This window comes from Sarcophilus harrisii, chromosome 2 (genome assembly GCF_902635505.1).
Source record: "Sarcophilus harrisii chromosome 2, mSarHar1.11, whole genome shotgun sequence".
In the NCBI taxonomy this organism is placed as follows: Eukaryota; Metazoa; Chordata; class Mammalia; order Dasyuromorphia; family Dasyuridae; genus Sarcophilus; species Sarcophilus harrisii.
This window is the reverse complement of record NC_045427.1, coordinates 143,003,670-143,025,025: the sequence shown is the minus strand read 5'-3', so window position 1 is coordinate 143,025,025 and position 21,356 is coordinate 143,003,670. Positions and strand designations below refer to the sequence as shown.

The following is a 21,356-nucleotide window of genomic DNA, read 5'->3' as shown; positions in this document are numbered from 1 at the left end:
AATTGTAGTCTGGGAGTCAGGAGATCTGAGTTCAAGTTTTATTTCTATCACTTTTTAGCCATGTGACCTGTGGCAAATCAAAAAAAGGGGGGGGGAGGGAGGGAATAGTAGTGTAAAATAAAAATTATTTAACCCTGAGATTAATTATTAATAAATGTTATATATAAAAGAAAAATACTCAAAAAGTCATTCTCATTACAAAAGTTATTCTCATTATTGAGAAATTGTTGTTACAATATAATTATTTTCTTTTTCCTTTTTAAATTAAGGAACAGAATGTGGTTTTAAAGTTCTCAGAGCAAGGAGGTACCCCACAGCATGTGGCTACCAGCAGTTCCCTTACTGCCCATCTCAGAAGTCTCTCAAAAGGAGATTCACCTGTAACTTCACCTTTTCAGAATTATTCTTCCATTCACAGTCAGTCTCGGTCAACATCCTCGCCCAGTTTACATTCTCGTTCACCTTCTATTTCTAACATGGCAGCTCTTAGGTAAATACTAATGATGCTTGTGGTAAATGGCTTTCAAGTTCCGGGAAAATATACAGTGTAAAATTAGGAACTTTGCTGTTATTATACAATTTCAAAATTTTGCTGCAATGAAAAACTTAGAATTAGTAAATAGGTACTTTGTCTTTTATTTTAATTTACTTCCAGATTTATTCTGTTACTTTATTAAATCCTTTTTAGAAACTTTTTTTTTCTCCCTAGTAGCCTTAATTTATATCATTAGGGGCAGTATGCTGATTATCTACTGTTCTTCATTGTTTGACATATTTTGAAATTTTCTAGTTTTATTCCTTTTTTATTTTTATTGACAAATGTAGAAATATGGTAGATTGTATGATCATAATTCAGACCAGGATAAGTTATTTTGATTGTAGAATTAGTTAGCCTGCTAATAAAAGCTGAAAATAAAACTTCCCCAGCAATAGTTAAATGCTTTGTTGTATATTTAAGTTGGTTCCGGGAAGTACTAGCATGCCATTTTTAATACATTATTCTCAGAATATCCTAATCCTAGAATGTGTTAGTATGTGTGTTTTTTAACTTTATGTTAATATTCCTTTATTGCTGCTGATATTCTATATTTGGTTTTGCAGTCGTTCTCATTCTCCTGCCTTAGGAGTACACTCATTCTCAGGGGTGCAGAGATTCAACTTTTCAAGCCATAATCAATCTCCAAAGAGGCAGAGTGTTTCTCATTCTCCAAACAGTACTTCTAATGACTCCTTTCTTGCACCAGAAGTGGAGCCAATTGTTCCAGAACTTTGTATTGACCACTTATGGACAGAAGCAATTACCACTATGAGGTTTGTAGTGTACATTTTCAGTCTTTTCAGGAAAAAGCATTGATATTTGAAATAGTGTTTCATTGCCTAGAGAGTTGCTACATTAATGACATGTTTTTAATATATATATATATATATATATATACATGTATACATATACATATATACATACATACATGAATAGGCTGGGTAGAAGGAATGTGTCGTGCTGGGAGCAAGGAAATGGGGCTATAGGAATGTGACTGAAAATAGCCATATTAATATATGGAGACTTGATTATGACCAGGATGAAAGTGATTGAAACAGTAGCCTCTTACTTTGGGACAAAGGTATAATTGAATAATTATTGAAATTGAATAATTTCAATTGAATAATAATTGAATAATATGCTAAATTTTAGTTAGAGATCAGTGAAAATTAAGATAAAAATTTTTCCCCCATCCAAGTTAACTCTCCTTAAACTTGAGTGCCAGGAAATCCATCCACAGACCCCATAAAATGCATTGGCTAAGAGGAAGTATTTGCACTTGTTAAAGATGTAGCCAAGTTATTTTTTTTTGGAAGAACCTGATAAGGAAGGGGGGAGAGGGAGTTAAAAGAGAGGTTGAATATAAGAGACAGGTTTTAGTTTCAAGACTGTGGAATTAAGAAGCTATCTTCTATCCCCCATTAAGATAATTTAAAGAATATGATTTACAGTTTGGTAAATTATTTTCCATTTATGTGGAAAGTCAATATGTGTCATATAAAAGAACCTATCTTTACCTGACTTTGAAAATTTAAAATGTGTTTAACGGAAATGCGAGTAGAAATCCTATTTTGCCTTATCAGAGTTCTTTGATCCAAATTTAGTTCTCCTCCATTTCTTGTTGAATATTTTTCTTACATATTTTAACAGTGGTTTGGACCAAACCACAATACTGACAATTGTTCTTTTTTTTTTTTTTTTCTTTTCAACATTGTTAGAGAGAAAAATTCTCCAGCTTCAAAAGTATTTATTACATCTGACCTCTGTGGCCAGAAGTTTTTGTGTTTTTTAGTAGAATCCCAACTACAGCTTCGGTAAGTATATGGGTATGCCTATATATGTATATTTAAGTTTTTATAGAAATGACTGGTATTTCTGCACAGGTATTAACATTAAAAAAAAATCCAAATTAGAAAGGAGATGGATAAAATCTATAAATTTACAAATCTTGGATATCATTGCACTAGTATAATCTGTTGATTCCTGAACCAGATGACCTAAGTTTTAAACCTGACTCTAACTCTGAATAAATAGATTTTGTCATTTAGGCCAATCCCTTGACCTTTGTGAATCTTCCTCATCTGGAAATTTGAGGGGGTGTTAAGAATTTTTCCAAAGTTCCTTTTAGTTTTAAAAGTCTATAAATCCATAACAAACATTTGTGGGTGTGAATTTTAAGGAAAATACAGAACATATGACCATAAAAAGTCTGAAATTCTCTCTCCCAGTCATTTAAAAAATCCAATTTTTATAAAAACTTCTCCTGTTAGTGTTGTTTATTGAAAGGCTTAGAGGCTGCAGTGAAGGGAACACTACATCATGTTAGACTTGGATTCTATTTCAGAATCTTCTGCTGCATACACATAAACACATTCGTACTCCTATAGTTTAGGTGATGCTTTTAAGTTTTCAAACAATCTTCCAACACATTATTTCATATTTCTCATAAGAAGCCTGTGAAATAGGTTTAATCAACAGATGGTATCTCTAGTTTCCTCAGGGCTTTTAAATGACCTGGCCATTGTTATTCACCTTAGTGTTAGAACGGATCAGAATCCAATCCCTCTCCTATTCTTGTATTTCAATAACAAAATGTCTTAGCTTCTGAACTGGCAAATAACTTAATCTTTTGAGATTAATTAGTCAATAAACATTTATTAAGAGATTACTATGTGCCAGGACTTCCTCACATAATGGGCATAAGAAAGAGGCAAAGGACAATTTCTGACTTCAAGGAACTTATTACAAATAAGCTATGTATAGGATAAATAGGAAATAATTGACAGAAGGAAGGCATGGAAATTAAGCGATTGGGAAAGGCTTCATATAGAAGATAGGCTTTTGAATTGGGGCTTAAAAGACGCTACTGAAGCCGGTAGATGGAGTTAAACTTGCATGGGCAATACCAGCCATAGGGGACAGCCAGAGAAAATATCAAGAGCCAAGATTCAGTTTCAGAGTTTTGTATTAGAAGATTTTTAAAATTTCCTATACTTCTTGTAAGGATAAGGTAGCAAGTCTTTAGTTTCCATCTTTAGCGTTCTAATAGGGCCTTGAAAATGATAGATTTAACCCTGTCATTTGTGCCCCTAATTTCGTTTTTTTTTTGGTCTTTGTTGTCTGAAATCTCTACATTTATCATCTAGGCTTATTTTGTTAAAAATATTTTATTGTGAACTAGAAAACCACCAACAGTAACATTTCTTTAGACCAAGAACGCCAGAAAATAGGAATTATGCATAAATTGTAAATTCTAAATATTTCTTTTGAATTTAATGTGGTAGTACTAATATTTCCTTGCTTATAGTCCCTCTCTGAAACAGTGTCCTATGTTTATTTAACTAGTGTTAAATATGTTCTGGTCTATGTTTATTTAACAATGTCTTAAGTTTTTTTCTTTTTTAGTAGCATTTTCATCATTAATCCCAACTTCTCCCATTCCCTCACATATGTGTATGTGTATACATAGTTATTCTAACCACATTCATCTTGTTTGTATGAAGGCATTGCAGTTTTATTTCACCAAAGTTGTGCTTCTTATCTCTTGTGATTTTCTTTCCCTTGTTTTCTCATGAATTATTCTCATCTTATAAGAAGTATCTATTCCTTTTCTTTTCATTTATTGATAATAGGATCTTTTACATCTAGTATAAGGAACTTTTTGTGGTATTTGATATGAGATATTGGTGTAAGCCTCAATTCTTAGAGACTGCTTTCTGATTTTCACAGCAGTTTTTGTTAATTAGCATGTCCTTATCATTGTGTTTTGTTTCATTAGGTTATCAAACATTGCTGTATGTCAGTGCTTCTGAATTTTCTGTACCTAACCTGTTCCGTGGATGAATTTTTTAAATCAGTATCAAATCCATATGATCGTTATTGCTTTGTAACACTTAATATCTGGTAATTCTGGGTCTCATTTCTTCTTGCTTTGTTTCATTATTTCTCTTGAGATTTCTGACTTTGTTTCCTCTAGGTATATTTTATTATAATTCTGTCTAGGTCTATATATAATAATAGCTAATATTTATGTAGTGCTTTAAGTCTTGCAGAGCATTGCACGTATATAATCTCCTTTGATCCTACCAGGGACCTTGTGAGATTGATGCTCTTATCATCATTTTATACATGAGGAAACAGTGATTTGCTCAGAGCTACTAAGTGTGGAAGGGTTTGAACTTAGTTCTTTGATTCCATGTTTTGCAGTACTTTTGAAAGGATCTGGGCTTATTTTAAACTGTTGTGCCTCCTACAGCCTCCATAAGAATAGTCTCTTAAAAAACCAGTATAGCTATTGTGAATTATTTATTTCCTTATTTGAGAGTCAATTTGGACTTGTAGTAAAATACACTGGGTCTATGATTTCATTGGTGTGAGTATACCCTACACTGGGTCTATGATTTCATTGGTGTGAGTATACTCTAAACTGATATACATCACAATTCCTCTGGCTAATGCTGCATGATTCTTGTTCATGTTTTCATGAAAGGGATGCTTGAGATTTAAAATGGCTAGTTTCATGAAGTATCATGACAACTTTCTTTGCTACACAAATCTGGAGGTATTGGACATAAAAGATAAAATTTACTACATTTTAACATTCAGGAAATGACTTCTACTGACATGGGAGTTACTTCCAAAATGGCTTTCAGTTAATCGGGCCATCTTTTAATAGCCAAATAGAAATTAACATAAAATTAATAAGAACAAAAATGAGAAGAAATACATTGTGTAATTAAACTCACTTTAAGTTAACCTGTTGGCACAGATTATAAGAGTTCCCTAAAGACATTTAACTGATGTAAATCTCTTGTTCTAATGAGGACATTAAAATAGCCTAGATGCCATATCAGCCAACATGTAAGGTTTTGGTTTTTTTGCTGAGGCAATTGGGGTTAAGTGACTTGCCCAGGGTCACACAGCTAAGAAGTGTTAAGTGCCTGAGACCAGATTTGAACTCGGGTCCTCCTGACTTCAGGGCTGGTACTCTATCCACTGTGACACCTAGTTGCCCCATACGTATTATTATTATTATTACTTTTTTTTTTCAAAGTATCAAGATATACCAAGTCATAAATAAATAAAAGATAAACTTTAGTTTTATATGGCTTTATTCTTTATCTACAAAATTATTACAGACAAGGAGGCATAGGAGACTTAGAATTACATAAATATTAGAGTTATAAACATTAACTTGTCATTTCAAAATGGGAGATTCTTTGAGCAGCAAGAAGTTGGTATTATAATAATTGAACCATATTAATACTGATATTCTTGATACAAATGAAGTCAGAAGACAAAAGGAAGTTTGCAGGGAGTAGATTAACTCATTGGTCCTTCGTAAATTAGGTAGAAGCAGACTTGGTTTCATCTATACATGTATATACCTATTTTAGTGACTTTATTGCAAAGATAGGCAACAGTGATTTGTACAATTTATAATTGGAAAATATTGTCCAGTATAAAGAAAGAATAAAGGCTTATAGATTGCCTTTAAGAAAGGTAGTGGAAAACTTGAATGTAGTGAACAACCAAGTTGCATCAAAAGCTATAATGACTTTAGAGAGAAAATTATTTTGTTATTAATGTCATATTTGTTTCTTGATTAATTATTTGCATATAGCTAATTTAAAGCTATAAAGCTATGGCTAAAACAGTGTTAACAATACCAAATTAGAAGAAAAAAATGAAGATTAGAAGGTATTATGAGCAAGTTTGATAGATCTAGCTTGACATACTTAAACAAGTTTTTTTTTTTTTTTTAAACTTTTTATTTTTCAAAACCTGTATGGACAGTTCTTTAATATTAGCCTTTGCAAAACCTTGTATTCCAATTTTTGCTCCTTTCCCCTACATCCTTCCCTAGAGGGTAATTAGTCCAATATATCTTAAACATGGTAGAAATATATGTTAAATTCAATATATGTATACATATTTATACAATTATTGTGCTGCACATGAAAAATCAAATCAAACTAGTAAAAAAAAAAAGGCAGAATAAAATGCAAGCAAGCAACAATGAAGAATGAGAATGCTATGGTATGGTCTCTCTGGGTGTAGATGGCTCTTTTCATTACTAAACAGTTGTTACTGGTTTGAATCATTTCATTGTTAAGGAGAGCTACGTCTATTAGAATTGATCATCATATAGTCTCATTGTTGCCATATATAATGATCTCCTGATTCTGCAAATGTCACAGCTTCAGTTCATGTAAGTCTCTCCAGGCCAGTTCATGTAAGTCTCTCCAGGCCTCTCTGAAATCATATTCTGGTCATTTCTTACAGAACAATAATATTCCATAATATTCATATACCACAATTTATTCAGCCAGTCTTCAATTGATGGGCATCCACTCAGTTTCCAGTTTCTGGCCACTACAAAGAGGCTGCCACAAACATTTTTGCACATGTGGGTCCCTTTTCCTCTTTTAAGATCTCTTTGGGACTTAATCCCAGTAGAAACACTGCTGGATCAAAGGGTATACATAGTTTGATAACTTTTTGAGCATAGTTCCAAAATGCTCTCCAGAATAGTTGGATCCGTTCACAGTTCCATCAACAATCAAACAAGTTTTTGATTTTGAAAAATGAGAAAGTTATAAAGGAAAAGACACCACTACAGCTAATCACAATTTTCTATTTTAAACTTGTGTGGGAAGATCTCTCTCTTTCTCTCTCTCTCTCTCTCTCTCTCACACACACACACACACACACACAATTGTGTTTCCTGAAAGAGGAAAGAAAAAACAAACTAAACCTTATTTCCTTCTTTGGTAAGATTACTAGACTGGTTGATTGAGTATTGCCTCAAGATCAACTTTGAAGAAGTTCTTCAACAGAATGTTCTAAGACTCTTACTTTTTGGCCATGTGCTATTTAACAACTTCTTTTGTAAAGGGTTTTGGGTTTTTTTGGCTCTTTCTGTACTATTTTGATAGATCTCCAAGATATGTTATACATGTATTATCATTAAATCTTCATGATAAAAACATTTAAGTGCTGTTGTTCTCATTTTATGGGTGGAGGAAATGAGACTGGCAGAGGTTGACCTCTGAGTTATCCAGAGTTATCCAGCTGAGTGACTCAGGCAGATCTTCTGGGCTCCCAAGTGTATAGGACTATTTCCAGTTTCATGCTTCTCAATTTAGGGAGAAAAAAACACACACACAAAATGAGTTTTACAATTTAGGCTTAAAACCTGTGTTGTGGAACACCTTATTTATTTCTGACATGGAATTTGTTTTCAAGAATTAATAGTATTTATTTAAATTGACCAACAAGTCGTAATAAGCTGGTTAATGCTTTGATCTCTTAACTTTTTGGTGGTGAGGGGAGAAAAGGTAAGGAATTAGATGTGAGATGATAAGAAAGAGAGAGACAGAAAAGCTAAATGAAATGAGAAAAATACTCATCAATGCAAGTAAGATTACAATATAAACTATTGTTGAAACATATTTGGAAATATGTCTTCAGCATATTTAATGATATTTGGACTTCTCTCCTTCCTTTGCTTGATGTCACTGTTATTTGAAGGAAGAAATACATTTTTGTTGTCACTGAACTTATTGTAAAGCTTTCTTTTTTTAATTCCATTTTTTAGATGTGTAAAGTTTCAAGAGAGTAATGATAAAACCCAGTTGATCTTTGGTTCTGTCACTAACTTACAGGCAAAGGATGCAGCACCAGTAGAGGCAAGTAAAAAAAGAAATTTGAATGTTATCAGGCCTTTTTAAACTTTCATAATAAAAAAAAGTCAGCTTTTGTTATATTAGCAAACTTAATTTGTTTATTATTTCTAATTTTAGAAAATTAATACCATGCTGGTCCTAGAAGGTAATGGAAACTTGGTACTATACACTGGATTGGTTCGGGTATGTATTTTGTTGCATTTGCAATAGTAGTTTTTTTGTTAAAGTGCCATCTTTATTGCAGAACTGTCTTTATCATTCCTTTTACACCTGATAGTACTTTTAATTATTTGAATACAACTGTCATGTCTTTATGTCTTTTTTGTTCCAAGCTGAACATCTTCAAAATCTGATCATCATATGACCTGATCTTTAAACTTTTTTGCCTTCCTTGTTGCCCTCTTCTAATGTCTTTTCCTAAAATGGGCTTGCATAGACTAAAAAGAGTATTCCAGATTTGGTCAGATCAGAGTAGAATGTGGTGGAGGAGAGACTGTCTTTCTTAAATGTAGACTAATTTCATTCATGTAGACTAATGTTCATTAGCTTATGTGACTTCCATATCAATTTTTTAAAAATCTATATTGACAGAGAAATCTACTAACGTTTCTGGATCTTTTTCTTAAAATTCTTTTAAAAATATTTTTTGTTTTTAAACTTTAACTTTCCAATGTATTCCTCCATTCTCCCTTCCCAGAGAGACATTCTTTCTTTAAAAACAAAAAACAGAAGCATAAAAAGAGAGGGAAATGTTGAGCAAAGTTAGCTATCATCTCATCTGAAAAATCTGATTATCTGTAGTATCCTATTTTCCCAGACTTTACATTGTTCTCCTTTACACAACTTTTTCATCCTCATCAAAATGATTGCTTACTCTAATCTGAATTTAGCATTTTATTTTTTATATCTATGTCTTTAAAGAGGTTTTTCTATGTGACTAAAATGCACTCCTTTGCTTCTACTATTAAAATTCTTAGCTTTCTTCAGGGTAGAACTTCTTTTGGAAAACTTCTTTTTCTTTTTTTAATCTCCCTAACTAGTAATGAAATCTCTGGATAAAAAAAAAAGTACAGATATTTTTGTCACTTTCCAGGATCGTAAGACAAATTTTCAACTCCATTAATAGTGCATTAGTGTGCTTGTCTTTCTACAACCTCTTAAACCTTGGTTTTCTACATTTTTTCATTTTCGCTAATTTTGTGGGTATGAGGTGAAAATTTAAACTTGTTTTAGTTTTTCTTTTAATTATTTGGAGTATTCTCTCAAATAATGACTAATGGTTTTTAGTTCTTATTTTGAGAATTGTTGTTGGTGTCTTTTAACCACCTATTAATCGGTAAATATTACATACCTACTCTATGTCAAAATGGGGGGATACTGGGAATGCTGGGAATACAAAAAGAAGAATAAGACAGTCCTTGTCCTCACGGAGCCACTGTCTAATGGGGGAGACAGACTGCAGGAAAAAAAATCTACAAAGCAAGCTGTGTGCTGGATTAAAAAATGAGGGAAGGTACTAAAATAAGAGGAGTTGGGATAGGCTTCCTGTAAAAAAAAAAAAAAATAGAATTTTAGCTGAGACTTAAAAGGAAGCTGAATTAAGTTAGTAGGTGGAATTAAGGCGGAAAAGTGTTCCAGGTATGGGGACAGCTAGAGATTTGGATGGAGTGTTTTGTCTGTGGAGCAGCCAGGAGACCTGTAGCACTGGATTGAAGTTTGTGTCACTGACTAAAGTGTAGAGAACTGGAAAGACAGGAGGGTCGATAGGGAATAACAAAAGTTATTGAACAAAGGAGGGACATGGTTGCAAAAAATGCTGTAGGGAAATTATGTAACTGAATGGATAGTGGACTGGAATGGAGAGAAACTTGTGAGGTAGGCACTCAATATCAAGCTATTGCAAAAGACTTTCATGAGATGATGAAGTCCTGCACTAAGGTAGTGGCAGTATCCAGAGAGAGGGAGGTATATTTGAGAGACTGCAAAGATGGAATTGACAGATCTTAGTAACAGATTAGATGTGGGGAATGAGAGATGATGAGGAATTGAGGATGGTTCCCACAGGAGGTTTTGGAGAAAAAAATACTGTGTTCTATTTTTGGACAGCTGTCCACTGGGCATCCAGTTTGAGGTGTCTCATAGGCATTTAGAGATGTGACACTGGAGATCAGAAGGGAGTTTGGGGCAGGGTATGTTAATTTGAGAATAATCAGTCTTGAAATGGTAATTAAATCCATGGAAATTAATGATATCCCTATGTGTAATAGTATCCAAGAAATAGATGGAAGTAGTGAAGTAGATGGAGAAAAGAAGAATATACAGATTCTTGTGCTTAGAAAATATGATCTGGAACAAGATCTAGCAAAGTAGTTTGAGAAGCTGTCAGGAAGGAAGACAACCAGAAGAGAGTCTCAAAAATCTAGAGAGAAGAGAAGATCAAGGAACATAGAGTGATCAGCAGTGTTAAAGACTGCATAGAATTCAAGGAGAATGTGAAGTTTAAGAATAACCTTTTGTTTTGGCAATTAAGAAAACAATAATAACTTTGTGCATTAGTAATATTAGTATTATATGATGCAGTTTGAATGTTCAACAATTTCTGGTGGTTGTGAGGTTAGTGGCAATAAGAGAGTTATTATAATATCCCCTTAATCGCCGCAGGTTTAAAAGTGAAAGAATTATTCACTTATTCCTGAATTATTAGTTGCAAAATGAAAGTTTGTTGTTGGATAGAAATCTGTTTGCTAAGGGACTGACTTCTATAGTGGCAGAGTTCTATTTGGAAATGTAGTTTTGGCGCTGAGAGAATGCTCAGTGGGCAGGATCCTAGCAAAGTACATGAGCCATCTGCAAAACAGCTTAGCTGTAGGAAGCTGTTAGATTGGGTATCTTGGTCGGGGCTGAGACAGCCTGAGCTGATCAGACCAAGATTCCTCAATTGAATGAGAATTTAGAATTTCTATGGGAGTTGATTTGCCCCTGAATAATATTGCTTCTCTTATCCTGGGAGGATGGGCTCTGTTAGACTTCTTAGAGCCTGGGAGATCCTGATCTCAGAAAAGGAGACAATCTCTAAGAGTGATAATCTTAAAGGGAACATAGCTTAACAGTTTCCCTCCCTCTTTATTATATTTGGTAAAATGGTATGTTTCTTTGTCATGTATCTATTTCATACTCAATGGACTTTAGCCTTGGCAAAGGAGGAGGGAAGAAGCATCTTTTCATATCCTCTTCTAGAATCAAGATTGTTCTTTATAATTTCATAACATTCCCAATATTTGTTGTTCATTTTAAATTATGTTCATTGTTTTCCTGGTTAGAGTAACTTCAGTTTATATCAGTTCATGTAATCTTTCTATGCTTTCTATTTATTTGTTCATTGTTTATGAAAACACAATATTCCATTTCTTTAATGTATCTTTTTAATCAATCACTCCTCAAAGTGATGGATGGATATCTCCTTTGTTTTCAGGTTTTGGCAACTGTACAAAGTCGTGCTATAAATGTTTTTGGTAAAAATGAAGTCTTTCTTTTTATTATTTATCTCTTTGAGATATTTGTTTAGCAATGGAATATCTGAGACAGGATTTGGACATTTTATTCACTTTATTTGAATGTTTCCAAATTGCTGTTAAGAATGGTGATATCAATTCACAGTTCCTCAGATAATGCATTAGGGTTTTACATGCCCTCCACATTGATTGTTCCTATGATAGGAAGTAAAATTCCAGGTTGCTTTGACTTGGATTTGTTATTAGTGAATTATAGCATTTTTAATGTTTTTACTTATAGTTGGCAGTTCTTTGGGGAATTATTTATATCCTTTACTTCTCTTGGAAAATGGTCTTTGTTGTTGTCTATCCTGGATATCAAACTTTTATCAGACATTGATACAAATGTTTTCCTATTTGACCACTTCCCTTCTTATCATGGATATATTGATTTTGTTTGTACAAAAGCATTTCAATTTCAGGTATCCAAAATTATGTTTTATCTCTTGTAATTGCCTCTAACTTCTCTTTAAGAATTTATCATCTCTCCATAACTATGAAAGATAACTTATTGTGACGAGGTTTAGATTTAGGGAACCAAAATGAAATTAGGGTTTCTGCTGGTCAGGGAGTTAAATGATAAGGTCTAGTGGCAGGTTCGCTGTTCAGGGAACCAAATAGAGAGATTTGGCTCCTTTGCAACCCCTTGGTATTCGGCGCAAGGTTAGGGAGTCTTGGGGACTCCCTTCTGGTGGTGCAGAGGTTCTCTGTAAAAGAATTTACAGACCTGAAAACCTAGATTGATAAAAAGAGTTCATTATGGGGATTGGACGTAAGGTTAGAAATCCTGACAGAGGCATAAAGTCTGGTTAGGGAAATAGGTGAGATTAAAGAGAGGATGGCACTGGAAAGAGTATTCCAGTGGACAGAGGCTCCTTGGCATGTTAAGCATGGCATAAGATGGTATGTTTGGAAGCTCTATAAAGACAGGGTTTTAGTTTGGCTCTTTTATGGCTACAAGCTGAAGGGGGCCATGGATAGAGTCCCAAGTTGGCTCCTCCCCGGGTTTCACCTTGAGCTAGAATTTGAATTGAATTCAATGAGTTTCAGGACTGAGCCAACTCCACCCAAATAACAAAGAAGAAACTGTTCGTCCTTCCGGGCAGGATCACTGAGGCAGAGCTGAAGGAGATATTTTTTACTTTAAGAATTTTCAGAGTTTCAGGGTCCCCTCTTCAATTGCATTCTCTTCTAAATTTTCTTGATAGTATGATTTTTAATAAGATATGGTATACATTTGAGTTTCTTGTGCTTTCCAGTGCAAATGGTCATGTAAATTTAATCTATATTAAACTATTTTCCAAGTTTTCCTAGCAATCAATAAGGAGATTTTTTTTGTTGTTGTTCTTGTTTTTGGTAATTTATGATTTGTAGTATATCAGACAATGAGTTATCAAGTTTAGTTATTTCAAGACTTCCGGCCAAGATGGCGGCGAGGAGGCACATAGCTGTGTAAACTCCGCATTTTCTCTCAGAATCCATCTCATTACAAGCCTCTGAATTAATGCCTGACTGAAAAAAAAAAAAAAAAACCCACAATCAGTTACCAAGAGAGGACATCCTTGAGATTCGCCAGGAAAGGTCTGTTTTTGCTCGAGGGCGGGACGGTTTTAGATCGGGCACAGGCTGAGGGCAGACAGCAGCAGTGAGAGCTCGGCAGGCAGCTCACAGCTGAGCAGACCAGAGGGGGTTGGGGTGTGATCTCAGTTGTCTCTGTGGGGAGAGCTTTGCTACAGGATTGGATACTTTGCCCTGGCAGCAAGTCAGTAGCCCAGCAGAGAAGCTAAAAACACCCGGGGGGGGGGGGGGGGGGGGGGGGGGGGGGGGGTGTGTGTGTGTGTGTGTGTGTGAAGAATACAACCCCAAACAGCTGGAGTTTCTCGGGACCTGGCCACCCCTCCCCCACAGCGTCTCAGCACGCTCTCAGAGTCTCAGAGCGCAGGCGCAGCACAATCCTGCTAGTGCCTCGCTGCTGCCCCCACAGTCTGTAGAGGAAGCTCGGTAACACCACGCAGCCCCTCCCCCCCCAAAGAAAGCACATTCCATTTGGGATTTTTTTCCTTTTTTTTTTCTTTCCTAGTTTGTCTCTGATTCTTTAACAAAATGAGCAAAAATTTGAAAAGGACCTTAACGATTGACAGCTTTTATATGGGCAGAGAGCAGACTCTAAACCCTGAGGAGACTAAAAACAGATTATCTCCAGGTGAATCCCCACAGGAGGAGATCATCTGTTCCTCAGAACAGATGAATCTCATAGGAGAAATTAAAAAGGCTCTCACAAGAGAGCTATAAGAAAAATGGGAAAAGAAGAGGGAGGCTTGGCAAGAGAGACTGGAGAAGTCATTCCACTCATTTAAAGACGGAGTGGATAAAGAAAACAAATCCTTGAAAAATAGGATTAGTGAACTGGAAACAGAAAATAGCTCTCTAAAGAATAAAATTGGCGAAATGGAAAAATAGGACTGCTTGCCATCTAGGGGAGGGGGGGGTAGAGGGGGGGAGGGAAAAATCGGAACAGAAGTGAGTGCAAGGGATAATGTTGTAAAAAAAAATTACCCTGGCATGGATTCTGTCAATCAAAAGTTACTATTTTATATATATATATATATAGTTTAGTTATTTCTTTTTCTTTCTTGTCTATTATTCCATTGATGCACATTTCAACTTTTTAACCAATTCCAGATAGTTTTGATAGTTACTTTGATATAATATATGGAAGTCTGGAAATGTTACATTCCTTATTTTTCATTATTTCCCTTTGGAAGGCTTCTGGTATTTTCTATATTGCATGTTATATTAGCTTATGGTTTTAGATAATTTTAAAAATTATTGTATTAAAAATCCTATGCTTTTGCTTTGTAGGAATTTTAGCAAAAATTTTGTACTTTGTCAGAGGCTTTCTTCATTTATTCTTCTGAACCTTTTAAAAATCCCCTTCTTTTTTCTTCTACTAATCTTTTTATAAATGTTTTGGAATCTTTTCAGAAATTGAAATCCACCTCATTGGCATATAGTTTGCAAAACTTATTCTCTTCATTTATATTCTCAAAATATGGTATTACATTTTCCTTTTTTAGCTCTGCATCTATTCCCTCATTCTGTGAGATCTTTTAGGGATGGATAGTAACTCAACAGTTAAATCTGCTCTCTAATTTTTCTAGATTGTTTAACTAATCTGGGGACTTAACATTAAGGGCAGTTGGGGGCTCGATTACTATTTTCCTATTTATCCTGGATTTAATTTTCTTAGCCATTTTCAGTTTTATCTTTTCCAGTTCAATGATAATATTCTTTGCAGAGAAAATAAGCAAAATTAGTGTTGATTACTTCTGCCTTTGCTTCATCATCTATTCATTGTTGCAGCCTTCTTAAACTTCCCCTTTTTCCCAGCATAGTTCCAAAACCTCTTTTATTGTCCTGGCATTTCTTCCTAATCAATTCCATTTTAGGTTTTAGTGTTTCTGACTACAGGGCTGTTCTGTATTCATTCTTTATTGCTTATTTCTTTTTATAATATTTAATTTTATAATAACTATCATAATAGAAATAATAAGTTATTTCCAGTAATTAGTTGTTTTTGGAAGGCCCTATTCTGCCAACTCATCATTCTCATTAGATAGTTTTATCTCTTTGCTTCTTATTTCATATCATTCCCAATTTGATTTCCCCTATAGAATATAGGCATTGGCTCCTTCCTATCACTTCTTTGAATCCATTGAAATCTCTCCTTAATTCTAGCTTGCTTGCTAGATTATGTCCCTCCTTTCTCTTTCTCTTCTATCCAAAAATAAGATAGAGTATTCACTTTTCCCTAGAAGTCTTATCATTGCTATTTTAGCAAGTACACATGTTCCTTATTATTAAGAATTAAATTTCCTGGTTTTTATTCTACCTTTTTAAGAATGGAAATTATTATTGACAAGCCAAGAAGATTTCTGTTTTGCTTTTGGCAGAATTGTTGATGATGTCCATTTGATTCAAGGTCTTTATTCTTACACTATCATGCTTCATGAGAGTTGTATAATTTGTTTCCTTAAAGTCATTGTGTATTTTTCATTTTTGCCATTGTGGTCTGTAGTTTACTCTTGTTACAATGCTGGATCTGTTTTGGTCCCTGATGATCTTCATCTAGATCTTTTCTATCAAGCTTCTGCCTAGATTTTCCACATAAGTGTATCTCATTAACCTCTTATTTTACCATTTTTTCTTTCTTTTTTATTTTTTGCTAATAAGGTTCATTTTTACAAAGCAATATTCCAGTCAAAGGTACCATTTCTTGATTGCCTATTTTTTAGGCTTTGTATCATTGTGTTAATTCTGCTCATGGCAGAATATTGTCCTTTCATATTACATGAAACAGTCATCAAAGAGATAAGATATTACTTTTTGTAGAACAGATGAGAGAAGAAATTACCAACTTGAGCAAAGAAAAGAGTAAAATGAGCTACTGAGATCTGTGTGGTATTACTTTCAGCTTTCTCTGTTATGTAGTTAAAATAATCTTAAATAGCTAAGAGGACTCGAATATTTTTCCAATGCTGTAGGATTCCTTTATTATATAATCAAAAAATACTCTTAATGAAGTTTTTATTTATTTTTTTTGTGTGTGTGGTTGGAAGCCTGAGATATAAAAGAGTATGCCATTCAGTCCCAAACTCTGAAAAATCATACCAAACCGAAGAGACTTAATATGGAGGATATAGCAGCCACAGTGTAGCTTAACCAAGTTGGAGCAAAATGGCTGGCTTACCAAGTAACACATTTTTTGGCTACAACAGCTTGTGAAAGTTTCTTCTGTGGAGGGATTTTGATCTTTATTAACAAAAAGAGTACTCGTATACTAATGGTATCATAGCTTTTTTAAAGAACTGATAGAGTAAAGAACTGATAGAGTAAACTCAGATTAGTACTCTCATTTTAAGTGATTTATTTATCTTCAATGTATTCTACTGTTTAGGATGATAAGAAAGTTTTATGTTTTAAATTATTCATATATAATCATGATTATATGACATATATCATCAAAGTCAACATTTCCTTCTTCCTTCTCTTATTTATTTACAAAAGGTAGGGAAAGTTTTCATTCCTGGACTACCAGTTCCTTCTCTGACAATGTCAAACACAATGCCAAGACCTAGTACTCCCTTGGACAGTGTTAGTACTCCTAAGCCTCTAAGCAAACCACTTGGCTCCTTGGATGAGGTAAGAAATACATTTTTAAATGTTCAAAATTATCTTTATAGTTACAACTTCTATTAGCCATCTAACTATTTTAATTATTGCATCTTTCTAACAGTGAAAAAAATCTAGAATAAAATGCAGGAATTGAGGTAATATTCCTTTTGGAAATAAGGCAAAGATTTTGTTTGGATAATATCAAACTGCAAAAGATAATAGGCCTGGAAAGAGGGTCATAGTTAAAGTTGTAGATAGGAGACATCTGTTTGTAAAAAGTAATGGAGGTGTGAATGAATGGGTTAAATTACTTTTTAATATGTTTTTATTTTTGTCTATGGAGATTTACTAGGTCATAGGTTATGGATTCTAATGGGAAGTAAATAAAATAAGATAAACAGTTAATAGAATCACAGTAACATTGTTAGAAAGGAATATTTTTTACATAGTTAGATAAGAAAGACCTTAGCCCAGATTTGAACCTGAAAAGTCTTAAACTCCTCCTTTTGCAAAACACTGAATTAGAGGGTTTTTTTTTTTTTTCTTTTAAAAGTTAGCCCTTGACTTTAAAACATTCCATACATAGAATGGTTAGCTGCACATTCAGCCAAGCAACAAACAACTCATGATTGGGAAACAGATATTTTCTTGTCATTTGGGTGGTGCTATTTTCTGTGATTGTATTGATTGTTTTGCATTGAACTTATGAGTAGGTCTTAGAATCCATCTTCCATTTGTAATATTACATGATAAGATGTGATCTAAGTTCCAAACAACTAATTTAAAATTATATCCTGGAATTCAAGCTATTTGTAAGTTGTAGTCTTATGTACCCAAATTTTCTGATTCTAGACTTCATCTTACTCACACTTAAAAATTTAGTGTGTATAGGGGAATTATTAGCTTTTCATACTGATTTCATTCCAAAGATGGATTTTTCTTTTCTTTTTACAGGTAGTACTGCTATCTCCAGTTCCAGAACTGAGAGATTCTTCAAAAGTTCATGATTCGCCTTATATTGATGACTGTACTTTTCAGCAACTTGGAAGTTACATTCACTCTGTTAGAGATCCTGTCCATAACAGAGTAACACTTGTACGTATGTATTTTGTGAATAGATATATTTAAAAAAGATATATTGCCATGATTTCAAATCTGACAGGATACATTTTCAGTTTGAAGAAGAAATTTTTCTCTATGGTTATACCTTTGTCACCTGTTTAAATGCCTTGTATTCCTCAGCATTGTTTTCTTTAAAATTTCTATAAAGCTATGCCAGCTTAGATTTTGAAGGACTTGCTTATTTTTTAAATTAAGTTATTGTTTCTTGCAGATTTTCCACCCTTTTTATTAGAATATTGATCACTCAATGCAGCTAAGAATTTAGGAGTATAGTAATGACTATTTTAAGGATCATTACTTGTATACTTTGATTTTAAAAGCTTGTTAGTATTTTTACAAGTGGGCTAAAAGTTATTTAGAAAATGAGCGTATTTACAGACTGTTAGAACTAAAATATTTTTTAGAAGGTATAGAATAACATCTTAATGGTTTTTCAGTGTTTTAATAGATTTATAAAGGATTTTACATAAACATTGTCTTGTAATAGCATAGGCAGTTAATATTTATTATTTTGCATTGTATTAATTTGAAAATGTTTATAAATAGGAATGTATATTTATAGGAATGTATGTTTTTAATTAGAAGTGTATAAAAAAGGAATGTATCATAAATAGGAATATTTACTTCCTAATAATTATTTCCATTCACTTTACTAGGAACTCAGTAATGGTTCAATGGTTCGGATCACCATTCCTGAAATTGCCACCTCAGAATTAGGTATGATTGAAAATTAACTTGAATCTCATGCAGCTATTGAGTTTGGTTTGAAGTATTTTTAATTTGATGTAATTGTTACAACATTAGTATTACTCTATTTTACATCAGCAGTTTGGGAATTTGAAACAATTTTATTCTAAAAACTATTTTGAGCTAGTTCTTTTTGCAGTATGGTTAAGAGTATGTTTTGAAAGTAAGATATGTCTTCGTTTGTTTCTTTTTTGGAGGCAGTCTTGATCATTACTATTTCCCAGCATCCAGTTCCATTTGTTCTTTCAAAGAACAAACATTTGTTGTAGTCATTGTCTGTATTTTTTCCCTGGTTCTGCTAACCTTTATTTTTCAATAGGTCATGTCTTCCCATGCTTCTTTGTGTTCATATTATTCAACATTTATTAAACTATAATAATATTTCTTCATATGCAGTTATAATATATTTGGCTATTTATAACATTACATGGTAAGATGTGATCTAAATTCCAAACAACCAGTATAAAATAATTTAGCATTCAAGCTATGTAGCCATTTCCCAGTTGATGCACATTTATTTTGCTTATAATTCTTTGCTATTACCAAAAAAAAAAAAAAAAGCTGCTGTAAATATTTTGCTCCATGTGAGATGTTGCATTTTGTTATTGACAAATTATATGCATGATAATGAAATCACTGAGTCAAAGAATCTGGATGTTTTTAGACATGCTTTTAACCATAATTCCAAATAGCTTTCCAGAGTGATTAGACAGTTTCTTAGTTCATTAACACTGCATTGATGTGCTTGTTTTGTACAACATTTCCAACATGAATTCTTTTCCTCTTTTTTTTATCTTTGCTAATTTTGTAGGCATGATTCTGCACCTCAAAGTTGTTTTGATTTGTATTTTTTTTATTTTTAGTGATTTGGAACATTTTTGTGGTTATTAATAATTTTTTCAATTCTTTTGAGAACTTTTATTTAATCATGTTAATTTCATGTGTGTACTTGAAATAATTTTTCTGTGGAGAAGCAGCTAAAATAAGTACTGATTTAAAGTTGTCCTGGCTTTGTACATATTATTTTTTGAAAAGGAATGCCCTATTAACAATAAAAAAATCTAAGTAAAAAAAGTATTTCTTTCAGCATAGTTAAACATATTTGGTTACAAGTTGTAATAAACAATAATAGCTGATTTTTTTTTTTTTTTTTTTTTTGGTGCATTAAGGTATGCAATGTAGAGCAGTTTACATAATCCTATGAGACATACAGCAACTCTATTGGGCCCTATAGACATTATTAGTCAGTCCCTTTATATAGATAAGAGAACTAAGAGTTACAGAAGTTTTTTTTTAAACATTAAAAAGGATTTAATTGTCGTAAGACTCTTTAAAAACATGTAATAGACTTGGTGACTAAAACAAAATATTACAACCAAAATTAGCTATAGGAATTTTAAGTGAGTAATCTAGTTCCGTTAATCTTTTCATTTAGTTGTAGTTTTGAAAATAACCAAGTGAAGAACATGTATTTATTTACTTATTTCTGACCTCTATAACACTTTAATGTCCATACATTTTGTTATCTGACTAAAAGGACACACCAAGTGAAGAATATTTATAAAAGGTATGGGACAATCTGGAAAGGGAAATTAAATTCTCAATAGAAAAAATGTGCTTAAAGTATAAATTAAGAGAAAAATAGGTGTCTAATATGGTAAAGATAATGAAAATTGATAGTTATTTTATGATCCAAAGCAATTCTTATCTTGGGGAATTAGTTGAGTCATGTGTTTCCTTGAATTTGGTGTAGAGAAATAATTCTTGATTGAAAAACTTCTCTTCCACTGGCATAGTATATGATAGTCTGTCTTGATATATTAATATTTCTTTTGTCATAGTAGCTACTTATTGAGAATAGTTCAAGGAAATAAGAATGACCTCTGTGTAGGTATAGCTATCATGTAGGTTTGCTCTAACAGTTCAGGTACTCGACTACTAGTTTGTCAGTTCCTCATTTCACAAAGCAGCAGAACCTCAGAGGCATCTAGCCCAGACTAGCTGAATCTTATTTATGCTTATTTCATACCTGTTTCTAATAAACTTTGTTAACAGGTTTTTCAACCCAAAGCAAATTACAAAGTTGGCTTTATGGAGGAAAGCATACTGATTCCAGGAAGTAACATTGAAGGAATATCTGCTAAACTAAAACAACTTAGCAGTCTCATACCATTTACTTTAGAATCAGAAAATCCTGCATGATTCAGTAACCCCTGAAGATATATGCCATTAGGTGTCAAAAGTGCATGGACTAGAGGGCTAGATCGGAAGTCATAGAGCACCTACTTAAAATCCTGCTGCACAGATGTTTACTAGCTCTTTATAGAGAGCTATACTTTTTCACAGAATTTTAAGATTTGCAAAGGAATATACTAGTGTTATCTCATTTGATCCAGTTTTGTGGGATAGATACTATCTTCATTTTACACATGAAGAAACTGAGGCAGTGAGATTCAGTGATTTACCCAGAGTCCCACATCTATTAATTATCTGATTCACTTTTCCTGGCTTCTAAGTCTAGTGTTCTCTCTGCCA

The 21,356-nt window shown here is 33.3% G+C and overlaps 1 protein-coding gene across 3 annotated transcripts in view; it reads left to right on the top strand.

Annotated features, from left to right (window-relative positions):
- Positions 1-21,356, top strand: part of ANAPC1 (anaphase promoting complex subunit 1) — a 133,038-nt gene that overhangs the window by 19,368 nt on the left and 92,314 nt on the right. For all 3 annotated transcript variants that reach the window (XM_031950992.1, XM_031950991.1, XM_031950993.1), the window contains exons 9-16: positions 270-490; positions 1,102-1,311; positions 2,257-2,352; positions 8,139-8,229; positions 8,344-8,409; positions 16,845-16,979; positions 17,907-18,047; positions 18,731-18,791. In XM_031950992.1, the coding sequence (XP_031806852.1) occupies positions 270-490; positions 1,102-1,311; positions 2,257-2,352; positions 8,139-8,229; positions 8,344-8,409; positions 16,845-16,979; positions 17,907-18,047; positions 18,731-18,791 (1,021 nt within the window). The remainder of the gene's footprint in view (positions 1-269; positions 491-1,101; positions 1,312-2,256; positions 2,353-8,138; positions 8,230-8,343; positions 8,410-16,844; positions 16,980-17,906; positions 18,048-18,730; positions 18,792-21,356) is intronic.